At 32.4% G+C, this 27,589-nt stretch overlaps 1 protein-coding gene and 1 long non-coding RNA gene across 7 annotated transcripts in view; one reads left to right on the top strand and one right to left on the bottom strand.

The window, feature by feature from the left end:
* LOC106059804 (uncharacterized) overlaps positions 1 to 21,113 on the bottom strand; it is a 30,317-nt gene extending 9,204 nt beyond the window's left edge. For 2 of the 6 annotated variants that reach the window (XM_056028473.1, XM_056028479.1), the window contains exons 1-14: positions 20,436 to 20,575; positions 8,163 to 8,320; positions 7,221 to 7,711; positions 6,969 to 7,043; positions 6,783 to 6,859; positions 6,605 to 6,682; positions 6,351 to 6,420; positions 5,215 to 5,282; positions 4,124 to 4,199; positions 3,206 to 3,311; positions 2,413 to 2,506; positions 1,996 to 2,140; positions 448 to 504; positions 64 to 276 (exon numbers count right to left, since the gene is read on the bottom strand). In XM_056028473.1, the coding sequence (XP_055884448.1) occupies positions 64 to 276; positions 448 to 504; positions 1,996 to 2,140; positions 2,413 to 2,506; positions 3,206 to 3,311; positions 4,124 to 4,199; positions 5,215 to 5,282; positions 6,351 to 6,420; positions 6,605 to 6,682; positions 6,783 to 6,859; positions 6,969 to 7,043; positions 7,221 to 7,711; positions 8,163 to 8,316 (1,704 nt within the window). In that variant the 5' untranslated portion in view covers positions 8,317 to 8,320; positions 20,436 to 20,575. The other 4 variants (XM_056028474.1, XM_056028478.1, XM_056028476.1 and 1 more) reach the window with 4 other exon arrangements.
* On the top strand, positions 11,388 to 19,422 carry LOC129926169 (uncharacterized). The gene is made up of 2 exons (XR_008777826.1): positions 11,388 to 13,630; positions 18,929 to 19,422. It is a non-coding gene; the product is annotated as an uncharacterized LOC129926169 (long non-coding RNA).
* Positions 21,114 to 27,589: the final 6,476 nt, after the last annotated feature.

The raw sequence follows: 27,589 nt of genomic DNA, 5'->3' as shown, positions 1-27,589 counted from the left end.
AAATGCATGTTTTATAAAAAAAAAAAAAAAAAAAAAAGCAACACGTTAGAACTTTGTATTTACCTTTAAGACAACAATGCCCATAATAATGATGCAGATGATATTGAGGATTGTAAGCAAAAGACTGACAACACCAAGAACAGCACTTTCTTTGGACATATCACAGGAGTACTCTGGGATGAAGTCATTATTCACATAAAATGGACACTGCAAATGACCATTGCCAAGTACTTGTGATGACTGATTCAAACCATCTCCACTAGTAGTACTGAGTGGCTGCAATGAAGTCAAAAAGCATTTCAACTTCTTGAAATCTTATTATAACCCTTCAAAAAAGTAATTTTGGTAAGGAAAATTGAAATTAATAAGGAAAATAATTCCACTTTTAAGAACTACTGAACTAGTAAGCTACTATAACTAGTATTTGAAATGTTTATACAATCTTACTTGTGTAGTAGGAAGTGGTCTAATGGCTACAACAATAGCATTGGCCCAGAGTAGTCCCTGAATTAATAGAAAGAAATTGTAACAAATTCAAACTAAAAAGAAGAAGTAAATACTGAGAAGACAAAAGCTTTAAAAAGCATTACTTTAAACAAAAAAAAGTACAGATAATTAAACAAATATGCAGTAAAAAAAACATGTACATGGTACAATGTAATTACACCAGAAACTTAAAGGTATCAAATAATTATTGAATAAAAAAAACAAGGATTAAAACTTAAGTCCACATATACTAAAACACATTCCAGTAGTCAGGGGCGGACTGGCTTTATGGGCATCCAGGCCAATGTCCGGTGGGAATATACTAAATGGGCTGGTGAGATCGCCTAATTTTTTACTTTGAATTACAATAAGTACCATAAAAGAACTTTACAGACTTTACTGTGTTATACTATTTTACTAAATACATGCTTTTGTAATAAAGGAATCATCAAATCTAGATACTTTTACCATGGAACTGGTGATTTACAATCTTCTATATAAACTAAGCAAAACCAAGCCACATTAGATAAAGTAGAAACACTAACTCATATCCACATACATATATAAAACTTTTAACAAGTGGCTTCAATCAACATTCAATCATGAAACAGTATTGTCTTGAGGCAATACAGGAATATGACTTTGAATTACTCAAGTCTGCATTAACAATATATGTAATGAGTTAATGACTAGAGCTCATTATGAATATAAGTGTGGGGAAACAAAGAATATGAACAGGATGATGTCTATTGTGAGCAATGGAGGTAAGAACAAAGAGAATTGTCTAGTAATCACTTTTCAAATAAATGTTACTGAAGTTTAAAGAAGTACAATTAATTGAAAGAGCTGTGTTTTGTAATCATAAGCTTGGCTTTTGAGTTAGTGCTTACTATGTTAATGTATGCAAGTAACTAATACAAGAAGTTTAGAGCATGTTGAAATATTTAAAGAATAGGCTGAAAAATATCTCGACACAAAGAACACTTGCAAGGTTTCAGACTGTTGATAAAGTTTGTTAATAAAAGAACTTTTTATCCTTGATAAATTATTGTATTGGGAGAACTTTCATCTTAGTTCCCTTTACAAGTGTTATGTATCATTCCTATAATTATATCAAATCATTTGAAAATCATGCAATAAAGTATTCTATTCAAACTAATAAAGCTTGCTATTGTACAATTGCTTGTACAAATTGAGATTTCCTATAGCTGCTAAGTCTATCTAGATGAAGTACAATACTTTAAATTAGGCATATCTAAACCCACATTTGCATGCTTGCATTCAGTCTTCTATGCATTATCAAACCTTTAATTATTATGAAGGCAGGTAACAAAAGATGTATACTATATGGCAATCAGTATATTGTATGGTAATGGTAACACCTGGGCCCATTTTTACACCCAGTCCACCCCTTCTGGTAGTAAATTTAAAAGCAAAGATATAAAGGCTATTGAAAAAAAAATCAATACAAAATGAAAGTACTAATTACAAATTAAAAAAAAAACTTACAGCATTGACTGCAGGTGGGAGCAGTGAAGCAGATATGGCAACACCCACAAGGGATCCAACTTTCCCTCCAAGAATAGAAAGGGCAACTCCAGCACCTGATGGTATGGCAATCAAGACACCCACCAAAAGTGATCTTAGTGAGCCCCTGAAGATAAAAAGGAAATAGCTCTCAAGAATAAGCCCAAAATTCTTTTTTGTTTTATCATTAAACAAATACTTTTATTAGTGATGAGTTGATTAAAAATTTCTTTTTACAAAAAAGCTAATGAAAAGTCAACATTTTTCAAACTAGGATATGCATATATGGAAGGAAGGGAGAGAACTTAGTGAAAACGATTAGATTGAGGGAAAAGTGCACTAAAAAATAAAATAATGAAGTAGTGATTAAAGACACAAAAAAATGCAGATGGTTTTTACCTTGAAGACATTTCTATAGTTGGCCAATTATCTGTGGCTCTCCACTGAAGCCCTGCACTCTCTAGTATTGCTGGTATGAATCCAGTTGCAAAGCCTGAGAATAAATCAAATATAAAGTTGACAAAAATTTGATAGACTCAAATAAGTGCAGAACATTCAGGTAGTACAACAAATGTGTACATACTAAGCAAATATATAAGGCCAACGTATTGTCCCATCACACAGTCACAACAGCAAGCAAGATGACTGGAATTTCTAAAATCTATATGATCTGTCTAGAAGATGCCAAAGTATTCTTGTAGCTTTTAGAAGCATTGGCTAGTCAGGTATTTACAAAAAAGGCATGATCTTTAGAATTTAGTTGCACTTATAGTCTAAATAGAAACATTTTTTCAATAATAATGATAATTTCCTTTTTATACTGCTATTAAAGTAGGCTTAGGAAGCTTTGAAAACTTAATAGAGATAAACAAATAAACATTCAAGTTAATCAAAAACATTAAGAACAAGTAGGTCTTAATGTTTTTCTAAATGGAGTGATGCATGTTGTATGTCTGAGCTCAATGGGGAGACAGACTTCCAAACTTTTGGTCCATGTATTAAATAGGCACTCAAGCCACTAGTTTTGAGGTAAAAAATTTTGTTTTGTTAATTAGTATGATCCTCTGTGCTTAAACTAGTTAACATTTGAGATATAATTATACTTTTAGAGTTCCAGTGTTAAGACCTGTTCACATTCAACTTGGAAACAAGCTGCTCAATGTGGCATTTCACCTTGCTGAATTTAACTTACCTATTAAAATGCACAAACAAAGCCCTTTCATTTCTGACGTAAATCCTACCATCAACAGATCTCTGTTGCGAATAACTGTACCAAATACTCCAGCTATAATTGGTCCCTGAGGAAAAAAAAATGACATAATTGTCAGATGATATTAGCAATTTTTCAGTTTGTAGTAATTAAGCCAGAAAAATTGAAATAAAAAAACTTCACAGGTAAGTTAAAATGATTATTCTTTTGTTGACCAAAAAAACATGATCTATTATTGAAACATCAGTTTTCATATTTAAGATGAACCACAATATATTACAAAATCGTTCAAGCATTTTAGTCGAAGCTAAAAAAAAAAGGCTGGCTATTAGGTTGTTCTTTTAACAAACAAGAGTTTAAAACTGCATTAACATAGTATGAGTACAGAACACTGGTCAGGGTGATGGCACTCTTATTCACAGTCAAGGGATTGTCCAGGCCAATTCTATAATTCTTTTTTTTTTTTAAAGTTATAACTGCAAAAGGGAATATCATTATGAGGCATGACTGAAGAAAACATTTCCTACCATGAGAAAAGTCCAACATGACAAGTGAAAATATTTTTAACCACTGAGAAAATATTTTTTTTTTTTGGTTAGCTATTTATCTTATAATTTTCTTGTGTCTGTTAGTGTTTTTATCTGGTTTAGTAGACACTCATTATTCATATGTATAGATGATGAGACACTTTAAGTGTTAAAGTTACACATTACATACATTTAACAAGCTATAAGACTTTGAAAGCAAGACTCACAAATTTTCTCAGGAGTATAGTATGTTTTAAAAAAAATTATATATATATTTTTTTTCATTTCAAACTAAAATTGTTTAAATATCTATTATCATACATAGGTATTCTACTAAAGTTGCCATATTTCTAACGGTACAGTCATGTCTTACCATCAAAGGTGATATTAGCATGCTTGCAACAAGTGCCACTGAGCTAGCTTCTAGAAGACCCATAACAGCTACCATGCTATAAACAAATGCATGCACAAATAAAGAATTAGTAAAAAAAAAATATTAACCTAAAAAACGTCACACAAAAAATATTTGTTAAGACCTCTCTAGAACAAAAAAATATACTGTAATCTGATCAGACAAAACACTAAAACTTGATTCAAAGATCTATCAAGATGTAGACAATTTAAATGATTAGTGTTAGGTCACTGTAGCCTAGGACTGATTGGTCATAAGGTTAGCACTAACTCCATTTTATGTGTCCTAAGCTCAATATTGGCTGCAAGTCCCTGCTGCCTAGCAAATTTAAGCAAAGAGTTCCAATGAATTACTCTTTAGAAGATTTAAGAACCTACCCTGCAGATAATACATCATCCTAAGATTATGTGATTATAAGAATACTTTATGGTATTCCATCATGTTAATGATTAAGAGATTTATATCTTAACATTAAGGAATTAAATGATAGAATCATGTTATAAATATCGAATCACATCACTCAAAGTCTAAGATTATATTAATCATCCTCCATAAAAAGTGGTAATAAAAATGATTAGAAGATAATATCATTTAAAAACTTAATGCTATAATTGTATATCTGATCAATTAATTTTTCCTTCAACTGGGAGAAAGTGCATAAGAAATAATGACCATTTGAAAGCATTTTAAAATAATACAATTACCTAACCTTATAGAACACTGCAGCTTAGTTATGATGGTCTTTAATTAATAGTATCATGGACTAAAGAATATGAAAATACATTCTGTCATTCAAATTCTGGGGGAAATCGCAAGTTAGGGAGTATTAAAAAATTTTTTTTTTTAGTTCTTTGAAATGTATTTAGTATAAAAAAAAAATATGTGAAAAAAAATCTGGTTTCATTTTGAGTGATTCAAAGTTTAAAAGCATCTTAATTAATTGAAACATAAAAATTGATCTTCTAATAAACAGTTTAACAATAAAATAATAATAAGTATGATAGTAAATGACAATAAATGCTGGTAGCTAAATACTATAGAAGTTACTATACCTTGCCAGCATTACAAGCATGAGAAAATCAAATGTAAAAACTGCATCACTTTTTACTGCATCCACAACCTGAAAAGAAGATTTTTTTGTTATTAGATTTCAAACATTTTTAAATGTTCTCCTAGTTAGCTTCAATTTTATTTACAAAGCTTGTATCAACTCATTCTGTCTGTCTATCTGGTAAAAAGTTTGAACATGTTTTTCCTCCCATTTTCCATTCTGGGATCAAGTTAAAACTTTGCACACATTGTTCATTAAACCTGAAAGACATGAATCAATCATAAAAAAAAATTAAACAATTAGTGAATTGATTGTTGGTGATTAATTATTTTGTTTGATTTTTAAAAAAAGGGAATAAATGCTACTTAATGAGAGATGTGGATATATTTATACATGGATTTAGTCCCCTTATTTCATTTTGACATTTTCTCTGCCACCTTCCATTCTCGGATCAAGTTGAAATTTTGCATTATTATTCATAGTCAATAAAAATACATGAAGCAATCCAAAAATTAACCAATTAGTTAATCATTTAGTACTAATTAATTGATTTTGTATAATATAGCAGAAAGGGAGCTAAACCCCATAATTTTCAGATAAATGGCAGTACTTAGCGGTTCCTCCCAGGGGATAAGCTTTGTTTTAAAATAGTATTCTTTCTTATATTGCTTGGTTTACTTCTATTACGGTAAGGCCAACCACTCTACGTAAGCTAAAGAAAAAGAAACACTTCCTTATTCAGAAGGCCTCATTTACTAGATGAAGTCTAGGGACAGGAAAGAGCTGGGAAGCCATTAAAAAAATAGAAAGAGACCATGGCAACTGGCATGTTTTTACTAAGGCTCTATGTTCTATGTTCAAAGGATAGATGATGATGATTCACATGACTCATAAAACTTAAAATAAAAATTGTGACAAAATAAAAAGCATTTATAGGGTCATAAATCTAGTAAAATATAAAAGTTATCAGTCTAACTAAAAATAAATAAAAAAGGTTAATTTTCATTGCATAGGGATATATTTGTTTTCTTAAATGGAAAAATGTCTGTTTGAGAAACAATATAAATAATATAAAGAAGTAATTTAGGAGCTTATAATTCAATATATATGTAGCAGTCATTCATAATTATTACACACCTGAGCTACAACAAGTCTTGATTTAATAGATTTCTTGAACTCACTAACTTTCTCTGCAAGTTTATTTTCCCTGCAAGAGAAACATATTTCTTGTGTATTTAGTAGCCAAGTTGGTAAACTAAGTTATGTGTGTTATTTGTTTCATTAAATGACTAAATTATTAAAATGTTGCCGATAGATGTCAAATTCAAATTATTTTTATTGAACTGTTTTGTAATCATCTAGTAAATCAAAAGTTTCACAGAATGGCTTACTGATCAAGAATCTGTTTCAGATGCTCAGCTTCTTCTTTCTGTTTTAGGCTTGCAATACTAATGGAAGCTGGAAAGACACTGTGGGCAAAAAAACAACATATTTTATACATCATTCATATACTACAATCTGCAACAAATTCACTAATTTGTTCATCCATGAAGAGTAGTTTCTACTTACTTGATAGAGATTTTTAATGCTGACAACTTCTTTAATAGAATTTCACAGGTCTCCCCATCATCTGTGACAAACATTCCCTGACAAGAGAAATTTAGAAGTGTCTGAACTCATATACATTCTTTGGTTTAAAAACAAAAATCTATCATATAGGCTTTATCCTAACATATCACTACTATCAGCTCTTACTAATTCCAAAGCATCTTCTGTGGTGCTCCATTGAACTCCAGTTATGTTCATTTCAACCAATGTATTCTTCACTTTCTAAAATTAGAAATTGTAAAACATTCATACAAGTAATAGCATTTGTATTGTGTCATATTTCAAATATTATATATATATATATACATATATATTGTCTATTTTTGTCAAATAACTTTGTAATAATTTTAAACATCTTAAAAAGATTTCAAAATAATGTGATTGAAAGAGTATAGCTACCTCAAGAACATTTTCGTTGTCATTAATAAGACTGACCAACTTTTTTTTCTCCTCATCTGTCAGTTCAGCCACAACTAAAGACTTCTTCCTATTTTTCAGATTTTCCCCTTGTGCTAATTTGTCACTCATGCTACTGCAAGAATCTGAGGGGTGGAAAAGAGCAGCAATCAAACTATTCTTCCGTTTTCTTTCACCTCCATCTGGTGCATCACTTTCCATCAAGCATTCTTTTGACTTTTTACTTTGCTGCCCTTTTGGCTCTGCTGGCTTGATTCCATTCTCTTCCTTTGTTTTGCTCAGTTCATCAACATTCTCTTCCTTTTTTTCCGTTCTTTGTAATAATTCTGAATTTTTAAGTGTAGTTACAGACTGATCAGATGATTTATCAGCAGCTGTACTTCCAGAAATGTTTATTTTTGCTTTTTTATTAGCATCCTCAAAGTTCCATCCACTAACAGCTTTCTTGTCTCTTTCTGTTGATTCAGTCGTTTCTAGAAAGAATATTTAAAAAATGAACAATAAAAACATTATTTACATTTAATTATATTATAGTAAGAAAATCAATTTCTACCATTTTGGTTAGTCACTAACTAACTAATTCTAAGAAATAGAGACTAATTTCAAAAGCTTAATAAAACATTTTAATGCTATGTTATGGTTAATTAAAGTAAACAAGTGCTGGTTATCATTTTTTTTTTACCTTTATTAATAGGATTAATAGTGTAGTTTTAATTTCTCTTTATCGTTGACATTTAGCTTCATTTTTAGAGTATCTTTTCTAGCCTTCTCATCATTTTACTTTTTAGTACAATTGAAGTGAGTATTTCAGGTGCCTTGATAGTTCATAATCATAAATAATGTCCAATATATTTAGATCTACATAAATATCTCAAAACTTATTCTTTCGCTGTGACTAGTTTCAGTATTTTGATGTTAACTTACCTTCTGAATTGACAGTGAAAATAGGTTTGGACTTTTCAGTCGCCAAATTTTTGTTGTCATCTTCAAGTTTAATTTTCTCATTTTCTTCTGGGTCTTTTAACTTTTTTTCAGCAGCCTCATTAGGCACAAGTAGGACAAATAGAACTTTAGCCATTGTTCTGAAAAAAAAAAAGTTTATCATTCATCATTTCATTGAATTAATCATTTGTAAAGAAATTGACAATCAATAGAGGGTTTAAGTTGAGATCCCCCACACCTTTTTATAAGCCTATTATTGTTTTTTCAGAACTTTGTAAGACTAATTGTAAAACCACATGTATTGAATGATATTAATTAATTATATTAAATTTAATTTTTTTTTTTCTGAGGCATTTAATTTTTATTTTGAGGGCAACCACAACCCAACGAGTTTGTCTCAGCCTGAAGAGCATGATTAGCTAAGTTGAAAGGTATCTTTTTTATATTGACTAAATTTTAGTTATATTTGCATCAATTTATAGTTAGAAAATATGGGAATATTGATCAAGTACTGGTTATGCGCACATTAAAATTTTGTACTTTTCCATCATTCTGTTAACCTCTTCTGCTAACCAAAACAAGCTTAATATGACAATGTTATGATATTGATCATCAATAAAGACAAAACTTAAATGATCTTAGACTATCACTTGCACTTCAGTATCAGCTCATGACTCCCACTCTAATTTAATTTATTTTGACCTGCATTTCTTTTAAGAATGAATAATGCACTGTCTAGTCTAGGTTGTAGATTTAGTTACTGTTTAGTGGTTATAGTAGAGATAGAGACATTAGAGTATGAGCTGATTAGAGTCTAGCTAGATCTACTACTTATTATTATATATATTCTGAATATTCATCTAGTACTGGACTGTCTATTTACGTCACAAGATTCAAGATCTAGACTCTATGTACTCTATATGACTATAGTCTATATAGAGTCTAGATCTATAGAGATCTAGATTCTAGATCTATAGACTATAGAGATCTAGATTCTAGATCTAGATCTTGTATCATTTCTACTAAATTTCTATACTATTTAGATATCTCGGAGATCTAGATCTATATTTATAATATATATATATATAGATATTCTATTTAAGTTAGATTAGACCTAGGCTTAGTCTTAGAGTTTAGAGATTTGAGACAGTATATAGATTCTAGATGTAGATACACTCTTTATTAGTCGTACAGATAGATTAGATCTAGATAAAAAAAATCTAGAGAGTCTAGAATCTTGATTCAATATAAATGCATGATCTATTACAGTTAAGATTACAATGGACTGAGGAGTACTAATAACTAACTGTATCTATAGCTCCTCCTTCGTAATCGTAAATTAGCACATTTCTCATATATCCTATGGACTCAGAGATGACTGTAAAGTCCAATCCTCGCTTTAAAAAGCTGGCCACATAAGAGGCATGGGTAGGTTTGGGCAGTTGCAGATAGGCCTGCTTCTTCTCTCAGCTTTTTGTTATTTCAGCGCTCTTTCATCCTGGCCACTCTTCTTGCTTCAAATCTCGAGACTCCGAGACTCACAGCTTCATGCGATGAGGAGCGATTGAGACCTAGTGCTTCCCAGCCATGAATGTCGATATCGCATTGCTTGAAGGAGCTCTTGAGAGTGTATTTATAGCGCTTGTATTGACTTCCATGGGAGCGCTTTCCTGCACACAACTCCCTGTACAGAAGTCGTTTGGGAAGGCGACTGTCTGGAATGCGGACTACATGTCCCGCCCATCAAAGTTGGGAGAAATTTTAATACTAGATTTTACTAGATCTAACTACTCTAGTAGTGAATAGATAAAAGACTCTCTACTAGTGTTAATCATAATCATCATAATAAAAAAAAAGTAAAGTCCCCCTTTCAGACCTTGTGGTCTATAGGGCAGATGATGTAAAGGTCATCTGATTCTGTGGCCTACAGTTAATGAGGGTGTCATATGGCAAGCACAGCAACCAACCGCATTTACTTTTCACCAACAAACATCAGGTACCCATTAGAGCTGTGTGAACTCAGAGGCGCCCGAAGATCCGGAAATTAAAAATCCAAGTCTCCACCAGGATTTGAACCCGGACCCCGGTTTGGAAGCCAAGCGCTTTACCGCTAAGCCACTGCGCCTCCCAATCATAAAAATGTTATTAAATCTTAAATTAGGATTATATAGGCGATGCTTTGGAATTAGTAAGAGCTGATAGTATTGATATGTACGATAAAGCCTATAGAGAATAATCTAGAGATTCAATCTCTAAAGTGTCTAGAATCTAGATCTAGAATTAGACCTAGTAGAATTCTAGATATCTAAAATCCATTTTTCTAGACTCTACTCTACTCTCTTCAATCTATAGTATTTATTAGTATAGTATAGAGCAGACTCTAACTCTGTAGTCTAAGTAAGGGCTAGTATTGTAGTAAGGGCACTCTACTAGTCTAGATTCTACTCAAATTCTAGAACTTTATCTAGATTGACTAGATCTAGCAGCAGACTCTGAGACTGTCTAAGAGACAGCTGACACTTCAGTAGTGAGAGTGACTAGATTACTAGATTAGATTGTCTGATAGTCTGGATGATGGATCTACTATACTATATTATTCTATAATAATTTATTCTATATTATATTATATATTAATATATATCTATTATCTATTCTAGTATCATGTAGATGAGTAGATCTACTATACTCGACTATACTCTATACTATAGTACTAAGGCTAAGGTCTAGACTAGTATGTAAGATTATGTACTGTATAAGTTAAGATCATAAGTATAAGTAGTGAATAGAGTCTATACTCTATAGTATATAGTAGACTATAGTCATAGACTTAGACTATAGACAGTCACAGTGCAGTGAGTGCAGTCTGAACTAAAACTTCTACCGATTTTATCGGCTTACCTAAACAGCCTAAAGTAGTAAGTAGTAAAGTGGCTAAAGCAAGCCCCTAGCCCTAACTAAACTAGACCTAGATAGGGCTAGATTCTTCTAAATCAAGAGATAGATCTATTCTAGATCTAGAGACAATCTAAGTCTAGTCATGAAGAGACTTTATTGGCTTTATTTAGTCTAATCTTAGAAGGGGGATAATGAAAGTATTGGGGGGGGGGGGGGGGAGGGGGGGTTTGCACTAGCCTATATAAATCAAAATCTATGTGCATAAAAAAAAAACAATCACTAAGTTGGATGAGAAAACGAAATTATTGTTGTTAGACACCTTATTTATATAGGTTAGTTATTTTAGTTATTTAGCGACGCACCATAGTAGACGCATATTGAACGGGACTAGTGACGTTTGGGATATGTTGGGTTAGAGACCGGAAAATCAGTTAGCGATAGAACATTCCAGGGTAACGACGTGTTTAGTGACAGAGACTTCTACTGTGGCCCTTTTATCATAATAAATACATGTTGAATAGTTCATCAGAGTCGACTACATCTCTTCACTAGTTAAAATCGATGTGCCAGTTCTTGTTTGTATTGTTGTGCAACTACACGTAATACACCCGGACAATTACACCCAAACGATTGCAGAGTAATTGGTTGACTTCAAGACAGCCTGAACTAGCAACATCACAGTGGCGACCCCGAACCTCGAAGCCGGACCCTGATGAAGACGAACATCGAACCGGACCTCGAAGCAGAACGTTTACTCAGGTGAGGGTCGTGCACTCGAAGTTATAAGATTTCATCGGAGTACGGCTGAACACAGCAGCATCGCAGAGTGACTTTGTTCTGGATCTACATACAGTCGTCGCCTGTTTGATCGCACGTTCAACGAGCCGTTAACTCAGGGTGACCTTCGTCAGGACCGTAATCATCGCAACGCCTGATCTTCATATGCTGAACCGACCTACAACCAGAGAAACCGTTCATTCATAACGGGTGAGAGATCGTTAGTGAACCTGTTGGACATATTTTTTCTTCGTCGTAGGAGCCACGTCGAGTATCAAGTTTTACCTCGTCAGTTTCGAGAAGGACAGTTTGCCCGCTGTCAGAAGTATTGTGAGTACTACAAGTTTGGTAGCTAACTAAATCGAAATCGCTCTGTCGTCTTACCCTTGGAGAGATTCTTGTGGAGCAGTTTGCTCATTGAACCGGTTGCTTGCCACGTTTATAACGGTCACGGTGTTTAACCTTTGGAAGGTTAGTGAAGTAATATTTAACAGTACTGAACATTGATATATCTAGTATTCGTCGGTCTAGACCATACCTAGACTTGTTAGCAGTGAAGTTGTGGAAACAGCTACATCCACTTAATTTCGTTGAAAACCGTTAATCGTCTAACGGAACGTCGTCGGAGGTGACCTTGGTTTCACCTAGTCTACATTGGACAGTTTGGTCTAGTGAAGCAGAGTACAACAGCAAACTTCGTCGTACTACCAGAGTAGCAGCAGAAGCAGTGAACTATTTTAGAGAACCGTTATTCGTCAGCCCAGATCAAGTCATCGTCGAGAAAGTCGTTATTCGTCAGCCCAGATCAAGTCATCGTCAAGAAAGCCGTTATTCGTCAGCCCAGATCAAGTCATCGTCAAGAAATTCGTTATTCGTCAGTCGTCCAGATCAAGTTGCCGTCAAGAGACTGTTATTTGTCAGTAGTCGTCTACACAAGTCAAGTCATCGCCAGAAGAACCGTTAACCTATTCGTCAGTAACTGTGTACACAAGGTCGTCGGAACTACACATACGCTCATCAACAGTCGTCGAAGAAACTGGAACATTTTGCTGTGGCATATCAGGACATCTGTGGCATTACGTGGGATACTGGTAGCACCGGAGAACAGAGTCAGAACTGGAAGAGAGGCAGTGGAATTTGTTGTGATCTAGAATATTCGGGAGTCCGAACAAAGGGATCTTTCTTATCAAAAGCTAAGTGCCATTTTTCTTATTAGTATATGTTTAGATTGCCCTTAGAAATAGATTTTGTCTAAATTTGGTACGTTAGCCTGAGTAAAATCAGGTGGTGCGCCTTAAAACCCGTCGGGGTAGAAGACGTAATTTAGATGAAAAGCTATATTATATATTTAGGATTGTAATTTGTTTTGTTTGTGTAAACGTCATATCCGTTGTTGCCTGGTTACTTCGTGACGTTATCATTGTGTGCCATATTGTCACATCCCAACCCATAGTGATAGTCTCATTTAATTATTTCATTTGTGTATATTATTTTAAATTATTTATTTTTATTAATTTAATTAGATCTGTATTTTTTTTTCACTTAATGATAGAAAGTGCGGGTAGGATTCTTTTACTGTGAATCAGACTAAAATAATTTTAGTTTGAGCGGTTAAAATCAAATATGATTTTGCCATGAGAATAATGCCGAAACTGGCTATGTAGTCAAACACTATCGTCTGGCTAAATCTAGATCTGCAAATTGTTGTACATCTCTTTGGTACAATTTAATTATCTAGACTCTACTTTGAAATATTATTAAGTTGAAGATGAATGAAGGTAGTACATTCTAGATATATATATCTTGTTGAAGATATATTTGACATTTTATGAACGTATCTGTTTTATATGGTTAAATAGAACCATAATCTACTCTAGATCTAGACTCTAGACAGTCTTTGAATTTACTCTAGACATTTCAGTCATACCAGATTTTAAAATTGATCATAGTTGGTCATACTAGATCTAATAGTCATAGTGCTCTTGATAACTAGATCTAAATGGTAATATTATACATACTATAATATACTGGATTTAAATTTGTGTGATACTAGATCCAATATACAGATTTGAATATAACCATAATAACTCAGACTAGATTTATACATTTAATAAATCTATAGATAGAGACATAACATTTAAAAATTTGTATAAAAGTGTGGAAAAACTTAAATATAAAATAAGTTTAAAGTATAGCCATAACTAATATAGGCTAAGTAAAAATATATATAAAATATAAAACACAATGGCTACATCATCATATGTGGACCTTAAGGAGGTTAAGGAAACAGCTATGCAGGATGGAAAGGCCATGGAGTTAAAAGGAAAGGACTTAGCAGCTTATGTACAGCAAGTGGTGAAGGAAGAAACGGAACGTCAAAGACAAGAGATAGAAAGACAAGAAGAACGTCAAAGACAAGAGATAGAGAGACAAGATAGGATCAGAAAGGAAGAATATGAGAAGCAAAAAGAGGACCGAGAACATGAAGCTAAAATGGAGAAGATGAGATTGGATGCAGCACAAGCCAGAGCCCAAACTGAACAAGGAAATAACACAAATAACTCAAATAATTATACCACTCAAAGAGACAACCCTAATTCGCAGACATGGCTAAAGAGAAAGATACAAAGTTTTGATGAACAGAAGGATGACATTGGTGATTTTCTGAAAAGATATGAGGCAAAAATGTCTACATTTAATATGCCTGAAGAAGAGTGGTCTGAAATACTGATAGACTTTGTTCATGGTCAAGCTCTAACAATATGCCAAAATCATGACCATCATATTGATGATAGCTATCAGGTTTTAAAAAGAGAGTTATTGAATGCCTATGGTCATAATGCTACAACTTTTAGAAAGAAATACTTTGACAATATACCATCATTAGGAATAGAACCCCAAACTACCATTAATATGGAAAAGGATTTTTTCAATAAGTGGGTAAAATTAGAAAAAGTGACAAACTCTTATGAGGGATTAAAAAATTTTATTCTAGTGGACAACTTTGTAAATAAATGTGATCCTCAATTACAATCTTTTATTAGAGAAAGAAACCCAAAAACTATAGATGAAATAACAGAGATAATGAGAGTATACAAAAATGCATATCCAAATAAACCATTTTCTGATAGGGATAAGAGCAAAGTAGATTTAATAGGATACACCAAAGAAAATGTTGATAGAAGTAGAAATAGAAACAGATCAAATAGTGGAAATAGAAAATATAGTGAAATAACCTGTTTTAAATGTCAAGGAAAAGGTCATATAGCAGCTAACTGTAGAAGAGGGAATAGTAGATCTGGAAGTAGAAATAGATACAATGAACAAAATAACAGTAGATATAGGAGTAGAGATAGGAATGACAGGGGAAATTATAGAAATAGGAGTTACAGTAGGGAATACAAAAATAAAGGTACAGATAGGATATATTTCATGGAAGGAAATAGGAACAATTTTGCAGTGTACCCAGGGTTTGTAGATAGAATTCCGGTGGAATTAATCAGGGATTCAGGTTGTAACACTTTGGCAGTAAAAACTAAATTTGTCAAACCTCATTGGTATAAAGGGTTTACTAAGAAAGTAGAATTAGCAGATGGCACTGTAAGGGAATTTAAAGCTATAAGGGTGTACATTGAAACTCCATTTTTCACTGGTTATTGTGATGGCATTGCAATACCAGAAATGAGATATGATATGTTAGTAGGAAACATAAAAGGAGTTAAAGAATGTTCAAGAAAAGAATTAGAAGACTGGCAAAACAAATACAAAAACATAAGACAAAATCATGGAAACATAGAAACACAAAATATAACAAGTATGGTAATAACAAGATCAATGGATAAACAAGATGAGAAACAGGAAAATACAATAAATGTAATAAGTAAGGATGAAGAAAAAGAAACCAGTAATGTAATACAAATAGAAAATACAGATGTTAAGGAAAGTGAGATAGAAAATGAAACACAAAATAGTCTGGAAACACAAATATCTCAAAGTGAAAAAGAAACAACACCCACATTTGCATTAGAACAAATGAATGACAATATTATTGGGAAAATTTATTCAAGAATATCAGATAAAAACAATAATAATCCAATGGAGAAATTTTGTATAGAGAATAAAATATTGTTTAGACAAACAAGTAATGATAACAAGAAAATAAAACAACTTGTCTTACCACAGAAATATTGGAAAGATGTTTTAATCATGACACATGATAATAATTTAGCAGCACATAGGGGAGTAAAGAAATGTTATAGGAACTTGTCAAAACAAGTATTTTGGCCCAAAATGAAAGCAACAATCAACAAATACATAAACTCATGTGACATATGTCAAAAGAGATCTAACAAAAGCCTAGTGAATAAAGCACCTATTCAAGAAATGGATGAACCTACGGCACCATTTCAGAAAGTATCTATTGATTTAATAGGTCCTTTAATTCAAACTGAAAATAATAACAAATACATTCTAACAGTAATAGACATGTTTAGTAGATACCCAGAGGCAATCCCATTATCAAATACAAGTGCAGAAAATATCATTAATGCCATAACTCAAAAAGTAATTACAAGACATGGTATACCTAAAATTATATTGAGTGATCAGGGATCTCAGTTTAAGTCAGAACAATTTAAGAAATGGACTAAACAATACAATATACAACACATATACTCTTCGGTTTACCACCCGGAGAGTAACGGTTTATGTGAACGATATGGTGGATCATTAAAAAGATCACTAACAAAAATAATTCAGAATAATCAGAACAAGTGGGATCATTACATTAACTATGTACTATTTGCTCATAGAAACAACATCCATGAAGCAACACAATTTTCACCATATGAAATAATACATGGAAGAAAACCCAGAGATGAATTAGATGTTTTTAAAGAAAATCTAATAGACAATGAGAATAAATTAAATAATGACAGTGAAACAACAATCACAACAGAATTGAAAGAAATATGGACTCAAGCATATAACAACAATAAGAAGTACAAACAAAGTGCTCATGAGAATCTAAATAAGAAAAGACAATTGAAAACACTAGAAGTAGGAAACAATGTATTAATATTGATAAATGACCTGAAAAATAAAATTGGTAAACAATGGAAAGGTCCATTTAAGGTGATAAAACAAATTAGTGATGTGAATTATCAAATTGAAATAAATGGGAAAATTAAAACATATCACATAAATAATTTGAAACTGTATAATGATAGAGAAGATGAGCTAATACAAAACATTCAGGAGGAAATAGAAAATAAATTTTCAGAAAGAGAAGAATGCTTGATGATAATAACAAATGAAAATCACAATGAAAATGATATTAAGGAAATACCTGTAATAGAAACAAAAGAGAATCAAACTTGGCAAAAGATTAATCTTAATAATTTAACTAAGGAAAAGTCAAAAGATATAACTAAAATAATACAAGAATACAAAGAAATTTTTTCCAGTATACCAGGAAAAACTAATATTATTAAACATGACATTAAAGTAACAGACACAAAACCTATCAAGCTTAAGCCATATAGAATACCACTACATTTACAAGACAAAGTAAAGAAAGAAATAGACAATTTACTAGAATCAGGTATAATTGAACCATCAACATCTCCTTATGCTTCACCAATTGTGATAGCCAAAAAGAAGAATGGAGATATAAGGTTATGTATTGATTATAGGAAACTTAACAACATCACAGAATTTGACCCATATCCAATGCCAAATATAGAGGATATTTTACATAAATTAAATGGAGCAAAATTTTTTACTAAATTAGATTTAACTAAAGGTTATTGGCAAATACCTTTAACAGAAAATGCAAAACCTTACACAGCATTTGTAACACCATATGGTATTTTTCAATGGAATTATATGAGTTTTGGATTAGTAAATGCACCTGCCACATTTAATAGAATGATGAACATGATAATTGGAAACAAAGAAAATGTTATTTGCTATTTAGATGACATATGTATTTTTAATAATAGTTGGGAGGAACATTTGGTAGATGTAAAAGAAGTATTCAAAATAATAAAAGAAAGTGGACTTACAATTCAAGCAGAAAAAGTAGAAATAGGATTGGAGGAAATAATTTTCTTAGGACATAAAATAAATAACAACATGATTAGCCCTATTGAAGATAACATAAAGAAAGTACTTAATATTGAAATACCTACAACAAAAAGACAAATTAAAAGTATATTGGGAATAGTAAATTATTACAGAAAGTTTATAAAAAACTTAGCAGAAATAGTGAATCCACTAAATGACTTACTTAAAAAAGGAAAACCTCAAAAAGTAGTTTGTAATGAGGAATGTGTGAAAGCTATTGACAGAATTAAAGATGTTTTTAGTCATGAACTAATATTAAGACTACCTGATAAAGACAAAATATTTTATGTCACAACTGATGCATCTGGTAATGCTATTGGTGGTTGTTTAATGCAGAACTATGATAACTTACATCCTATATTATATGTAAGCAGAAAATTGTCAGAGGCAGAAAAAAAATATAGTGTCATTGAAAGAGAAGCCTTAGCTGTAATATGGGTAATTACTAAGCTAGAGAGCTATTTAATAGGAAGGAAATTCATATTATTAACTGATCATAAACCTATTCAGTATATACAGCAAAAGAGCATGAAAAACAGTCGTGTTTATAGATGGTTCTTAGCACTACAGGAATATAAATTTGAAGTGAAAGCTATTAGTGGATCTGGGAATATTGTAGCTGATCTATTGTCTAGAATGACATTGAAATGAAATACTTTTGTAAATAAACTATGATTATATTGAGTATGTAATATATATTAATATATTGACACCATTTATATGTTATGAAAAAGGGAGATAAGTAAATTTGATGTTAAGCATTTAAAAGTAAGTATGGATATTTTTTTTGTGTGAATCATTTCATATATCATTGACGAAAGTTAGTTCTATGGAAAAGGGTGAGTATAAAAGAAAAATGGACAAAAGCGTATAAAAGGGTGGTAAGAAAAAATGTATTGAATGTGTAAATAAAGTCTGTAATTGTTTTTTGAAATATTGTATTTTATCAGATTACTGCCAGTGAAGAACATTTGAGATGTGTAGGACATGCCCATAGGATGCCACATTTTCCTCTATGATGAACTGTATACCAATGAAGATGATTCTGGAATGTTATGAACTGTTATGAACATTGACATGAATATGAGGAACTGTCAAGATGAAGATGTCAAGATGAAGAGATCAAGATTTTATGTTTGTGGTCTTCCCCTTAAATTGAAAATGCCCTTGTAAGACTTGACAGTAGTGGAAAAATATTGACATATTTTTTTTTCAAGGGGGGGAGGAATCTGTTAGACACCTTATTTATATAGGTTAGTTATTTTAGTTATTTAGCGACGCACCATAGTAGACGCATATTGAACGGGACTAGTGACGTTTGGGATATGTTGGGTTAGAGACCGGAAAATCAGTTAGCGATAGAACATTCCAGGGTAACGACGTGTTTAGTGACAGAGACTTCTACTGTGGCCCTTTTATCATAATAAATACATGTTGAATAGTTCATCAGAGTCGACTACATCTCTTCACTAGTTAAAATCGATGTGCCAGTTCTTGTTTGTATTGTTGTGCAACTACACGTAATACACCCGGACAATTACACCCAAACGATTGCAGAGTAATTGGTTGACTTCAAGACAGCCTGAACTAGCAACATCACATTGTATAGACGTCTAGATCTATATATATATCTATATACCGATTTTAATATCTGTTTCGTCAATTAAGAAAAAAATGTGAAAGCAATGTGAAGAATTTAATGTGGTTCAATATAGATCTAATATATAAGGAAGCTAAGGAAAAACGTAAAAAAGTGAAATAATTATCAAAAAAGATTATGATAGATTTTGAAATAAATTATGTACACCAGATTAAGGACAACTTTCTATCACTAGCGAATCGGAAAGGGGTGTTGCGGGGGTGGGCACAATGAGGTACGTATTATATATATGATATATATTAATAGGATTACCTATTCTTATTATATCGCCCCCTCTCTATAATGATAGAAGCATTGTCAGGTCCGATGATGTTGGGGTGAGCAATATGCAATCGCCCCGATTATCCGAAAAGAAAATGCGGTTATAGTTTTACACCTGTTAACCCCGAAGTGTCCCCTGAAACTGGTGGGCTTGACGTCATGCAACACACGAACCGATTGATCTCGATTATTAAGTCAATAATTTAGAGTAAAATATCGAGAGAAAATATACCTACGAGGCTACGAATAAGCTAAAGTTTCATAAATCTACATTTCAACACGCCATCTCAGCTGAGTAGAAAAGTAAAAAAAATATTTAAAAAAATATATAAGTGAGCATAAATTATTTTATACTAAAATATAGCTAATAGACATATAGGCACCTACATACCTATAGGAAACACTGTTGAACCAAAGTAAAATTAATGGACGTTTGGCTGTTCACTCCTGTATTTGGAAATAGTCTAATTTTCCAATTAGCCTATATCTTTAGTGATGTAAAAGTATAATAAACAACATACTTATATGTGTTTTACCTTCTTGCATATTAATAATTGTAAAAATGAATAAAATTATTATATTTCCATTGACAGCGATCTTCTCTACACATAGGCCTAAAGCTTAGTATGATTATGACTGTGTTAAGTAGACCGTGACTGGAAAGGGTTAGAATATGTGTACACCAGAGGAGCTAAAATCAGTGATTCCCAAACTTCTTTGGCATAGGAAACATAATATAAAATTCGCATCATTAAAACAAAAAAAAAAAAGTCCGAGAGAAAAAAGAAAGCCGATCCGGCTTTATTTGTACTGCTCTGTGAGCACACAATACAGCATCGCGTCTCGGGTCGGAATCGGCCCATGGGCTGTAGTTTGAACACCACTGTCTTAAGGCATATTACAAGGACAATAAGTTAAAGCTACACCCGGAAACAAGTTTACAAGCTTATAACATACATGCATGTAGACTAAATAAATAACGAACAGGTTACTTCTTACGAACAATATGAAAGGCATTCAAAGCATTAAAAAAACAACAACACACTATTGAAGTCTAATATAAGACTTACTTTTGATGTTATTTATAGATCTAAAGACATTTGAGTGAATGTACAGAAAGCTTTATTTTTAGATGCCTTGCTTCTTTACAGCCCTTTAAACAAATAATAGTTTCGTGCTACAGCTATATGCGTTTAAAATTCAAGCTCAGAGCTGGAGTTTCTACTTATAAAAAATTAAATATTCAGTCACATGGTATTCGCTGCGTGAATCTGCCTACATGCCACCAACAGACTTTAAATTTTGTAAGTAATTTGAGTAGGCTATAGCATAGACTAACAATAGTTTACTCAGCACTGTGTTCAATTGTGTTTTTGGCCACATTCTTAATAAAGCTAAACATATTTTAAACACCTCCAGGGCCATGAATTTATTATTTTATCATCTGAGGGAAGATACAAGAGACCAATCAGAAGAGAAACAAACAAAAGAGCTCCTTTATTCCCTTGACAATTAAATCATTGGGTGGCATTGGATGCAATCCATCTTTCGGGTTTACAATTCACATTATATAGTGTTTTTAAGTGAGAAGTGTGTTACACAAGTATATTCCGTGTGATATCGTCATTATGTTTTGTTATGTGGAGACAGATTTTCTTTAGAATAACATTATTATTATATTATTATTGTTCTCATAATTATATTAATTTTCCTTAAATCACGCTAAATGTATTTGTCTAACATTAATAGGGTTATATCACTATATATATATATATATATATATATATATATATATATATATATATATATATATATATATATATATATATATATATTGCTAACATTAGTAAATACAGGATATAACACTTAGCAAAGTTGTTGTTTTGTTGTTGTTTTTTCTAATAGTGTTGTATGCAGCCTTCGTCTATTGGCTTTGTTGATTGTTTTGACGGATACACGCACTGAGTTTTTTGTTCATGGTGTTAAAGAAATGAAGCCTACAGTCGACAAGTTAACACGTGACCTGTCTGGGTTACATTTTGTTAAACTTCTTAAATTAAATAACTATGACGAGCTCTGAGAGAAAAAAAAAAGCTGTTGATATGTTGAAATTCAATTGGAATGGTGTTCCACTGTCGAATCCCCACTTTTCAAACGGGACTTAGAAACGATTTGAAGTTATAAATATTTTGACATATTCATTTCCGGGGAAGTGCACTTTAATTTCATCCAGACTATCAGACAAATCACAACAACAAATAGCGCCGTCGTTATTGGCGTTCTTAACATTTTGAGACATTTGTGTCCATTAAAATAAGAGGGTATATTTTCATTCAAATTTAGAACCACTCCAAAACAGAATATATGTAGGCCTATTGAGAAAGAAAGGCAGTAAATTAAAAATGTGAAAAACATTAGTTAGTAACAATGACACAATAGTGCGTGGATAAGGCAATGAAACACAAATGCAAGTACAGTTGAATCTCTAATTAATATTAAGAACTATATAATAGGTCTAGATAATCAAATAGATATTCATTAAACGCAGTACACGTCTCATTTAAAGGAAGATAGTTAATAAAAAGAAATGCCTTATCTTATTCTATTCTCAAATCTCATTCTATATTTAGCAATTAAACCATAATGTTTAGAATAAAGATTTGCTCTTAGCAAAGTAATAACAATTTATTAGACTAGAATAGGATACGTGAGAGTGAATGGATAATAGGCCTATTATTTAATTAAAAGAGTATATTTTTTTTTAAAGTAGTTCTACCTTGTTGATTTGATTTCGATGAGGCCACCTTTAAAGTCCAACTTTGCAGCCAGTCGAAAAACTGAGTGCCCAAATGATGGTTTATATAGGTCCTACTTGCATAGTTGACTACAGGAAGTTGTACCACCATAACACTGCCTGCGGGTATTCCGGATTACGCTGTATGGTCAGCCAAGCATCACTTGATATAACCAGTATTTATTTAAGAAAGCTAGAGACTATTTAGAATTAGACAAGTGATAACAACTGGTATAAACTGGTTATAGATGTAGGGACCACCATTTCACCCACACGATAAAAGTCATGCTGTAGGTCACGCGCGTTAATACTCCGTTACATCTTTCCATTCTTTGGACCCACCTTGTCATTGTCCGCTTAAGTCCGCTCTCAAATCTGCCGACTAGATCTATCTCCACCACCTTGTCATAGTCCGCCTAAGTCCGCTCTCAAATCTGCCGACTATATCTATCTCCACCATTTTGTCATAGTCCGGTCTCAAAGTTTCCCAACAGATCTATCTGCACCACCTTGCCATTCAGACTCACACCAGTCTACGTCTTGAACAGATGAATCTTCCAGAGAACTAAAACAAATACTTGAATATTTTGTTTCTCTTTAACAAATCAATCTTTTCTCTCATGTCAGTGTCATTAAAGATTGTATAATTATCATAATATAATGAATTATACTAACAATGATTATTTCAGAAGAAATGTATTGTACACTTGCTACTTTGGCAATACTATTGAATATTATTCTAGAAGTGCAAATAAATTTTAAGATAGAAATAAAAGTGTTACGTCTTTTGAACAATCACCTATTTGTGTGTGTGTGTGTGCATTCATATTCAATGAAAGCTATATAGGGAAGTAGTCATAAGTGAGACTGGATTTTAATAAAGCGTATTTAGTTGTAACCATTTCTATATAGTCTATGGTTGTAACCAAATAGTCATTATAATAATGCCTTTTTTTTCACCTGTTTACCCATAGGAAAAAAGTTCCTTTTTTTTTGTCTGTCTGTTCGTCCCTCTGTCTGTAATGTTGACAGAAACTATAAGCGCTAGGGAAAATCCAGTTTTACCAAAGCGACCACCCTGCTTAACTACTGCTTTTGTTCTTTGGAATGACGTACCGTTTTTTTTAATTTTGTAAAGTAAGATTGTATTAGAACATAATTTTTGTTCTACATTGTAGTTGTATAACCCAGTGCATACAGATACCACACAGTGGTTCAGAGTTTCAGATGAGTATAATTTGATGTAAGATGATTCTTGTGAGGACTTATTTAAAAAGTAATCACTTTTAGATTTCCTTTTTTTAAATTGAACAATAGTATGTTGCTTTTTTCTCTTACACTATAGTCTAATTAAAAAACCTAAGCATACAAATATTCCTAAATACTTTCTAATTTTTGTTATGTCCGTAAGTTGTAGATTTTCTCTTTCTTTATAAAATTCTTTTAATTTTTATTTTTATTATAATTCGCTGTAGCAAGTGTGAGTGTGTTTTTTCAAAATGAATCCATGTAATTTCCTTGGTGTGCTGCTTAACAAGTAGCCTACATCTAAATCCATTAGATTTTCTACAAATAGACTTAAAGAAAACGGTACTCGGGAAGATTAGTCACACATTTCAGACACCGAGACCAAAGGGAGATAAACCATAGGTGTTAACCGTCTCAGAGATGTGAAGAAAATGTTTATTTGTGAAGTAGTAATCTCCCTTTGTCAACCATCCTTTTCAGCCAGTAAAGGTGGTACTGTGTTGACAATATGTGGGGGGGGGGGGGGGGGAGTCAGGACTTTGTTGATTTAATTACTGAATATTAATGTGTCTAGGTAATAAAAGTAATTAATTTGCAATGTGTTTGCTTGTTATAATTAATTTATATTTGATTATTACTTTTAGTCCTAAGGTTCAGCCCAATAGACTGTAATGTACTAGTTTAGATAGTAGGTTAGTTTTGTTAGATAAATATATTGTGTATAGTTTTAGCGACGGTAAAAGTAATGACGTAGTAAGACAGACTAATGACGTGGTAGACTTAGGCGAACGAGAGACCAACATGACGTTATGTTAGAAGTAGGTTGTGTTTTGAATAGTAGTTGAATAGTAATTAGATATAGCGACGTTTTAGGAAGACTGGACGGATTTCCCAGTGGTTAATAAAGTATCATTTTATAGAACTGGACTTGTAATGTTCTGTGGCTAATGTTAAGTAATAATTGATACATAGTCGAAGTCAGATTAGATTAGCCCACAACAAGACACACCATACACATCCAGTTGTACATAAACCAATAAACGATGTGTATGATGATTTAAATTAAACTATAAATTTAATATAATGAGATTTATACAATGAAATGACCTATGATTAATGGTAAATGAATGCAAGTACATATAGATCCAATACGATATGAGAAATTACAAAATCATAGACTAGTTCCATTAGCTACTGAATTATTACTTCAAAATACAATCATAACCACCGTCAGCATCCTTCTCACGATATTTCATTCGAAGACAAAGATTCTGTAAACTGGTAAAACAAGGTAACATAAGTATCTTCTAGCCAAAAGGAATGTCACCACGATGAAGAGTCAAAATTCAGAGTAGTACCAAAACTCACAATGTCACAATGCAACACCAAGTCTGGACATAGAAATCTGAAACCTCAGACTCGAAACCCAAAATTTGAAACCTCAGACGAAAACCTCAGTCCTGAAACCTGAGACCCTATAGAAAGACAAATAACAAATTCTTCTAATCCTCAAATCTAACAAAATACAAAATACCACTGAATCCATATTAAAATAACCTTACAATGTGGAATAAAACTCACCCTAAACATTGGTCAAATAATCCTTCAAGAATATATACCAAGGCCAACGCTAAGGCTATCCAGTAACGAAGACACCAGTAGAATTCAAGAACTCCAAAGATACAGCTTCGCTCTACAGCCCAAGATGGAGGGAGTCTACCAAACGATCAAGAAGAAAAGTTTGACGTCATAAGAAAAATTACGCCGAAGCGACAAAGGGAGAGCAACTAGTACACAAAAATAAAAATATGAAAATGATGTCATTACATATTGATGAAAGTGGCGCTATTAGATTAAGAACATTTTTACTATGCAACTAAATAGATATTTGTGACAGGGGAGGGGGCGAATTTTTTTTTCATTTGAATTTTTATTGCCGTTATAAATCTATATCTGATTAAATCATATAAATATCTATCTGATTATTAATCTAGTAGACATTTAAATTCAAGGGACGTCCAAAGAAAAGCTGGCTGGGTAACGTAAAAGAATGGACCGGCCGCTCTCTTGCTAAGAACTAAGAACAGCAGCTGACCGGGCAAAGTGGAGGGATTTGGTTACTCTGTCTCAGCATCCCTACGACGAAAGTCATCAGTATTTTCAATTTTAGAAAACAATAAAAAAAAGTTTTTTCGCTCAATAAGGTTCTAAAGTCTACACGTTCTCGTTCTTACCTCAAACCGTTCTGTTGATGTCTGTCGCAAGTTTTGTTTGTTAAACTCGAGGATGATCTGAATACAATCAGGCACTTGACAAACGTGCGCTCTACTAACTCAATTGTCTTTTACACTTCAGCTATGGCCCGTCCCACCCCTTCTTAATTAAATTTTGTTTGACATTCGTGATTGTGGAACCAAATTAACTCTCATGGAGATCTACACGTAGTTATTCTTTTAATCTGTAAAATAATCATGATCTTAATCTCTAGATCTAATAATTTTATAATCTTATATTTATTATAATGTCATATACCACGCTAATACCAGACCACACTTCTAAATCTTATCAGACCTCGTGTAATGGACAGATATTTCAATAGAAAGAAAGACAACTCTGCCTATGTTTAGATATTTATTGGTTATCTTCCTAGCATCGAAAGATTCCCATTAATATATCTACATCTGGCTTCATTGACTCAATTCAAATTTAAAAGTTTCAAAATAAATAAACTTTAAAAATGATTTAAAAATGAAAAGCTCATCATAAGATATATATATATAATATATATATATAATATATATTATATATATATATATATATATATATATATATATATTATAATATTGTATATTATATATATTATAATTCTCATATATATTTTAAAATCTTTCATCAAGAAGATACAAGTTATCCTCATTCCGTGGAACTTTTATTTTGGATACATTTTAGTTAAGTAACCCTTTCAGGGTAAAAAAAGCTGCTGATGTTTTTAGGTGTCTATAATGTTTCAACAACTAAAAGGACTACTGAAATTCCAATGTCAACATCAATGTGTCATGTCCAAATTTGTTTCAATTGGTACATTTAGTCTTCGTCAAAAAACAACTACATGCGATGGATGCATCAATCTCTAGTGAAGTTGCATGATAGTACTATAACTTGAAGTAATACACTGTATCCAGACAATGCGAACCTCCGAGTGTGGGTGAAAAGATGATAGTACTGTAACCTGAAGTAATACACTGTATCCAGACAATGCGAACCTCCAAGTGTGGGTGAAAACTGTAACCTGAAGTAATACACTGTATCCAGACAACGCCTATCTCTGAGTGTGGGTGAAAAGATGACAGTACTGTAACCTGAAGTAATACTCTGTATCCAGACAACGCCTATCTCTGAGTGAGGGTGAAAAGATGACAGTACTGTAACCTGAAGTAATACACTGTATCCAGACAATGCGAACCTCCAAGTGTGGGTGAAAACTGTAACCTGAAGTAATACACTGTATCCAGACAACGCCTATCTCTGATTGTGGGTGAAAAGATGACAGTACTGTAACCTGAAGTAATACACTGTATCCAGACAATGCGAACCTCCAAGTGTGGGTGAAAAGATGATAGTACTCTAACCTGAAGTAATACACTGTAT

This window comes from Biomphalaria glabrata, chromosome 5, assembly GCF_947242115.1.
Source record: "Biomphalaria glabrata chromosome 5, xgBioGlab47.1, whole genome shotgun sequence".
NCBI lineage: Eukaryota > Metazoa > Mollusca > Gastropoda > Planorbidae > Biomphalaria > Biomphalaria glabrata.
This window is presented reverse-complemented; position numbering and strand designations above follow the sequence as displayed.